A 7,331-nucleotide genomic window follows, 5' to 3' on the forward strand; every position below is an offset into this window, starting at 1 on the left:
TATATAAATACAGATAAAAAAAATGTAAGTTTGTAGTCTTGAAGTTGGGGATAGGAGGGGATGGTGGAGCTTTTGCTTCTTGAGTTTCCTGAGACTCCAGCAGCAGCAGATTATTTCTAAAGAAATGAGAAACATTGGAGCGTCTCCCTGAGCTGCAGAAACACCACAAATTGATTCCCTATGAGACAGACTCTTGGAAACAGACAATTTAGGTTACACTTCTTATGCATTGTTGATTTCAACGGCTTTCTTGAGTTTTGTTTTTGTTAATGTTCACATATGCCAACCCACACTGGGTGGAAACGAACGGAATAACCTGGACAACATCTCCTCTATCAGTTCCTGGCAATATACACCAATAACAAACACATGTGGCTTTACCTATCGAAATGAGTCATTGTTTTCTGTATATGGCTCAACTCCCGCTGGCTTAACATGGCATTATGAAGTAAAATAATGCAAGGCAGATGTTGAAATAGCAAAACCAGCGAGTTATATTCTCATATTTCACACTTACTGTTTTAATAGCAGATAGTTGTTTATGATGCCTGACAAGAGGCTCTGTTTTTAACCAGTGGACACAAACAAGTTTATTTGAGGCAACCATTTTTTAATTCGGCCATGCTAAATGAAATAAACATGAGTTGAAGCTTTCATAGTCTAATTGTATTTTGGAATGAATGTCGGTATGGGACCGCTGCTGTGTTAGTTGCCTTGGTAACCCGGTAGCCAGGACTACAGCTCTTTGTTTTTACACCACTGTTCCAAGTTCAAGCACCGCCGGTGATGATATTAATCATCGCTCGCACAACAAATGTGTTTTAATAAGGGTATACTGACTCACTCCTGCCGGTGAAGTGGAGCCAGATCCACGGTTGAACAGAGCTCCACCTGCTCTGTGCCACATTAGGTTTCCACCTTCCTGACATTCAAAGCCCTCGACTTAAACTGATCCAGTCACTCGTGTCACAAATACCAGGTTTAGCCCCTCCCATGACAGCTCATCCAGGCGTGGGACCTGTTTGTGTTGAGTAAACACTTCATAATCCTCACCGTTTATTGATCTTGTTCTTTTATAACCATTGAGACGTATTAAATAATCACATGGTTATTTCTTGCTAGCCGGCATGGAATATGTATTTCAAACCTGAATATAAAGATTAAACTCCTTCAAGCCAGTTAAAAGACATTAGAGTAAAATAAACATTCTGTCCGTCACAGACATACCAGGTTGAGCCATTGGTTAGTAATGTTAGGAAAATATGTGTATTTCCTTGAAATGTTTTTAGTTGCTACATTTTGGCCTCCATTTTGATAGTGAATTATGACAGGAAAAGTATCAAGCAAGAGAGAGAGTTTAGTTCCATTACATTAAAAACAGGTAACTGGTTTCAGTGCTGTGGCTGATCAGAGTATTTTGATGGTACCTACATAAGTGCATTTCAATGGCTAGTTTAACCTGTCACAGTTTTTTTTTGCTGTGATGCAGCAATATTTAATTATTAAGCTCCTGGAAACCAATTTGGAACTTGCCTAATTCTTCTGCTAATAAGAAGATTCTGCCAAACAAAAAGGAGAATGTCTCACATGGTGTCTCATTATGTCATTACAGCTGATAACCACAAGAAAGCTCAGGAAAGGAGCTAGTCAGGCGCTGACTGGAATCCAGTTCAACATGATTCACTTGAAATTTACTTCTTTCAGAGCTCAACTTCTTTTGTCCACCCATCTGCATGCAGTTACACACATCACATAGGAATGCACAGTTTTGCATCACTATAGTCTAATTCTCCACTCTGCATTTGATTAGAGTAGGAACACTACAACCCAGAGGCTGTAACGCTAATGCTTAAAAGTTTTTGAAAGTAATGCATTTTTAAAAATGTTGATCCCAGTTCTTATTGCAGTGAACCAATTTTCCTACAGGCATGAAAACTATTTAATTTAATCTTCTTTAATCTTATCTCTATGTTGCTCGGTTATTATCAGTGGTAAAAACAAAAATGATATCATACAAAAACAAAAGTCTATACAAGCTCTGTTCAACCAGTCAGTCGTGACTGATCAGGTCTCCACACCTTTCTTTTCTTTTCCACAGTTCGATGCAATTAGAAATGAACCATGACTACATGCCCACACAGAATCCTAAAAGTCATCCTTCTTCAAAGACAATATGTGTAACATCCGCTGCTAAGGCAAAGAGTCAGTGACAATTAAAAGTTAAGTCCATGTTTTCCCTGAGGACACGAGTCTCAGTTTACTGAGCCAAAGAAAAAACACATCAGCTTTTCTTCACTTAATCTCAGTCAGTGTGTGTCCCGGCTCAGAAGACGACTCATTACTCATCACTTCAGGCTGAGAGAAAGAGGGTGGAGAGGAGCGATAGCCTGTGTCATCCATGAGTGTGAGAGTGGTGGTAATGACTTCGCCCTCACCTTTGTAGGGGATGAGTGTTTGAACAGGGGTTGGCTCTTTGCAGCAGGAGAGCGTGGGAAGGGGAGAGCTTGCGATCAGAGAGACAAGGAGGCGGCGAGGAGGCGGCGAGGAGGCAGCGGGGATTGACTGTGATAGAATGGAGGGAAGAGGCCGATTTACAAAAGGGAGGGGGGGCTGCTGTGACGCACAGGCTGCGAGCGGCTACTGAGGTAGTAAACAAACCTGCCTGTGGAGGTGCTCGGTAGGTGTCTGCTGTCTCCATGGCAACTGGCCCTCATGCTCAGATGCTTCTCAGAATAATGAATTTTTTTTTTTTTTTTTAAACAAGCAGTGGTAGTGCTTCAAAGCCCCTGCACTTCAACCCATTTACCAAACCAAACTGCAGCCTCGAGTCAAGCCTAAACTTTGACCCACATCTACTAACCTTGACATTGAAGGAAATGTGCTCATTTGCTTTCTTGCTGAGAGTTGGATGAGAAGATGGCGCAGGACTTTCTAAGCTCTAGCTTAAGTAACAGGATGAAACATCAAGCCTGTCTGTGTCAAAAGCAAGGACTCTATATAAAGATAGACAACGCATGTCCAATTTCTCCCAATGTATAGAAATGAGGCCAAGATATATAATACGATATCGAGGTCTGATACATGCGCTCTACCAATCGCTCAGCTGTCATTCATGACATTTCACTCCGTTATCATAACATCAAATACAAAACCAAAATTACAGAAAAAATTAACACTTGAACAAACAACAGTGTGTTAAGAAGTACGAGAATTGAAAAAATGAATTTATTTTACGTGAATTTTGACTTTTGAGTTTGGTCCATGTCCCATCCACTAACATGGAGGAAACAGTGTTTATGACCTATACTGCAGCTGGCCACCAGGGGACAATCAAGATGAGTTGGCTTTACTTTTAGGTTGCTGTCATGTCAACCATCTTTATATGCAGTCTACCGACCAAATGTTGCAAAGTTCTTATATATAACGTTAATCTATATCAAATGAAATAAACAAGATATATGTAGTTCATATACATCTGAAAGTGGTTGTGTCATTTGATCAGATAAGTAAAGCTGCTTTCAGACACGCACTGAACTCCGCAGATCGTCCGTGTTTTCTCCGGAGGAGGTGCATGTGTGATCGCAAAAGTCAGAGTAAGAGGCTTTGGATTATCTGCAGACTTTCTCCGCCTGGCCTCCTGATATAAAGTCTGTAGAAAGTCAGGTGAAGTCGATGTGAGAACACAGCGGCGGATCCCCCGCTGGATTCAACCGAGCGAATGGGGGGGGGGGGGTGAAAAGCTCCCGGTGAACAAAGTAGTGACACACACATGGAAGACCAACGAAGATGTTGTGAGAGTTTGTGATGATAAGACCTCCCGCTGTGTTGCGCATGTGTGGAAGGCAACTGCAGATCAACCTTGTAGCCAATTCTACGCACTTTACCTTCAGGTCATGTCTGAAAACAGCTGAAGTGAACATCTTAACCTAAGATACAATTATCCGATGCTTAGCTTAGCGTAAAGAGTGGAAATGGGAGGAAACAGCCAGCATATTGTAACAAAATCCAGACGCAAACCCAAAGCTCATCGACAACGGATAAGTCATCAAAATAATTAATTTTTTATCTTGACTTCATGTGTGGGATGCAGCTGTTTCCCCTTGTTTCTTTATGCTACACTAAGATAACTGGCTGAAGGCTCCGGCAGCTTTTCAGTGACTTGAGAGTTATATTAATCTTCTCTTCTAGTTCTGCAACAACACAGTGCCTAACGTGATCTTTTCTATTTATTGTATTTAGAGTTTCTTTAATACTCAGTAACAGGATTGTACAAAACACCCTTTCCTCAACTTCCATTACAGTCATTCCTGCTCCTGAGCTTTTGACCACATGACCTTCATCGGCAGATGGAGTTTATACCATTGTCATTGCAATGCAGTTATTTAAATATAGTTAGAATAGTTAGACATATATTAGAGTTAGACAAGAAGATTGATAAAACTGGCTTGCCTTCACATATAATATTGAAATAGAGCAGGGGTAGGGCTGACTTGACCCCGGCTCATAAGGCAATTTACACCTGAGAAAAAAAATAGTTCTCAGGACAGCACTTTATTTTTCCTATAATTAAAGAAAATAACACAAACTAGCAGACTAACATGTCCTTTAAGATGGTCCCTGCCAGTAAGGACAGCATGGTCAGGGTGAATGAAAAAAGAAAAGTAAATGTTGCACTTTCAATTAAGTCGACAAATGATTCCTTATCCTTAAAAGATAAATGAATGAGTCTCTAGTTTTCAGGGATGTGGTCACAGTGATGAAAAAGTCAAATCTAGAGCGTTATTAAATTCTGACAGAGACTATTTTACCCAGGCAGGTTTTATGGTGAGCAAGCTAATAGGCTGAAACCTCATTCAGGATGTGAACTAGTGAAGGAGCCCTGATGCTGCAGAATGGATGAAATAGATGAAAAAAAAAAAATTGGCTGAAATCATATCAACCATGGATCGGAGAAAAGTTCTGCATCCCTGAGCTAGAGCCAGCAGGGGAGTTAGCTTAGCATAAAGACTAGAAACAGGGGGAACAGATAGCATGCTCTGTGTTATAACCTGTGTGGCTTATGTCTTATAGATTTTGACACACACACACACACACACACACACACACACACACACACACACACACACACACACACACACACACACACACACACACACACACACACACACACACACACACACACACACACACACACACACACACCATCATCATATCTTCCATTGACTGTTGCCCCACAGACTCATCCTGTCACTTGCTTGTGAAGTGGAACATACTGAGGCCACATAGTTTGTAACAGTGACCATCTTCTTCCTCCCTCTCCCATTTCTCCTGCCCTCACTGACCACATCCACGTTAACATTTTCCATGGAACCAAACAGCAGCATTTTGTCTCTGGAAATTCTTTTATTCAAGTTTCACATACAGTACTTCAGATAAAAAAAAACATAATAAATTCAAATCAGTTTCACTGACCAGCTGCACGGCAAACATTCACATGATAAATATTAACTTTTAATAAATAAAGAATAAATAAAAATTAATGCTACGGAGAGGATGTGCATCTCTCCTAGTGGTAGTTTTAGTTGTGTGAAATTCATTCTTGTCAGTCTCTGCATTGATGTACTTCATGTCACTGAGGCTGCTGTCCATGTATATACAGCACATGTGTTTCTTTCAGAGTCAGACATCTGCAGCTCAGTCTATTGTCACAGCCTCAGCTTCCTGTAGCTGTCGGCTCGGACCCCCGGCCGGTGTGTAACCCCCATGTCTCCAGAATAACTCAACATGGGGGAAACTCCTCGGACTTAGGAATTCATTCCAATCCGAAACCTTTTCCGGTCTCCGCTGTGCGTCAGAAAGCCTGTGTGCCTTTTGAGGAGTCATCACGTCTCGTCTGCAGCTCGCAGGAAAGTTCATGAGAGGGAGAAAGACTTTTAGGATGCCTTGGTCTTTCTGCTGAGCTCCAGGTACGTGGAGGACTTGAGGAAGCGAGGGTAGCAGTCCTTCTCCATCAGGGTGTAGATTTTGGACTGGGCCAGGTCGAAACAGGACTGACTGGGATGCTCTGTGTTCTTCTTGATGATGGCTTTGGTCACATGGTCCAGATTTACCTATAGATGAATAAAAGAGTTACAGAGGTGAGTATACTGCCTGATAAGATAAATTAACAGAGTTAACAGAGCAAATCCTTATTTGGCTTGTCGACCTATTTGATATTTACCTCTCGTGGTGCATCGGATCCAATGAATTCCTCATAAATTTTCTTCGCTTTAGTGGCCAGCTTTGAGGGTTTAGTGGCCCTGTAGTCCTCGCAGGCCAAGTAAAAGGCAATGTTTTCCTCGCTGAACTCACTGACGAGGAATGCTCTGAACAGGCACAGTCCATCTGGAAACAGGAGCAAGAGACAATTAACATCTGGGAGTCATCTTAAAACATCTGGAATGACCCAATTCTACCTATACTGCGTCGAGTATGACGTGATGTGTGCTTACTTTGGCAGGAGAGCAGTTTCTCAAACGACTCCTTCCACTTCAGAGGTTCATCGATATTTAACCTGCAGGAGCAGAAAAAACATTAGTATGAGTTTTAAAAGTCTCTGCTGTCCTCTGTTGTTCTGCTCGCTGGCTTGAATTTTGTTTGACTTACCTCAGTTTGTCACATTTCTTTGTCTGTCCAGTGCCAGTGATGCTGTGATCTGACTTCTGGAGTAAACTTCCAAACAAAGCTTTCAGCTCCTTTGCCCTGCAACGATACAGAAAGAGAACATGTTAATATAAAAGAAACATTTAAAGTAAATTAAGTCCAGCTGTCATATTCTAAAAGTGCAAAACTGATCACTTTTCCACCATAGAAAGAAAACCTCAGTGGATCTCACCTCTCCAGGCAGGTGATGGGCAGTGATTCCAGTCCTCTGCACATGATGAGATCTTTTCTTCCTGCTCACGACTGAATATTTCCAAAGTGTTTGTAAGTATTGTATGTTACAGCTACAGGTCTTCCTTGCCGTCAGTGAGTGAGCTCTCAGCTGGTCTGCCTTCATCTGTCAGAGAGGCACTCTTTATAGGGTAGCCCACACTGTGACATCATGACTCTCAGCCAATGAGAGAAGACGTGTGGGAGGATGAGGTGACGCCTCTACGCTGATTTTCCTCCAGACTACTTCCTCACTGCTGCACAACACATGCGCTGGTTACATTGATGGAATTACTTCCTCAGTCATAAATGTCTTTGTGGTCATTCACAGGGGTGTGAATGTAAGTGAACGAGTGTGTGCGTTTCCCTGGAGATCCAGGCATTCACACAAGGAAAGAAAATCCCCTAAAGTGAGGACT

The 7,331-nt window shown here is 41.8% G+C and overlaps 1 protein-coding gene across 1 annotated transcript; it reads right to left on the reverse strand.

Moving 5' to 3' along the window:
* Positions 1-5,383: 5,383 nt before the first annotated feature.
* On the reverse strand, positions 5,384-7,031 carry rgs5b (regulator of G protein signaling 5b). Its single transcript, XM_034614512.1, has 5 exons — positions 6,875-7,031; positions 6,646-6,741; positions 6,492-6,553; positions 6,221-6,384; positions 5,384-6,110 (listed from the first exon to the last, which is right to left on the reverse strand). Exons 1-5 carry the CDS (start codon positions 6,916-6,918, stop codon positions 5,934-5,936), a joined length of 543 nt encoding a protein of 180 aa, XP_034470403.1. The 5' UTR covers positions 6,919-7,031; the 3' UTR covers positions 5,384-5,933.
* Positions 7,032-7,331: the final 300 nt, after the last annotated feature.

The sequence above is a fragment of the Hippoglossus hippoglossus genome, chromosome 17 (genome assembly GCF_009819705.1).
Source record: "Hippoglossus hippoglossus isolate fHipHip1 chromosome 17, fHipHip1.pri, whole genome shotgun sequence".
Classification (NCBI taxonomy): domain Eukaryota; kingdom Metazoa; phylum Chordata; class Actinopteri; order Pleuronectiformes; family Pleuronectidae; genus Hippoglossus; species Hippoglossus hippoglossus.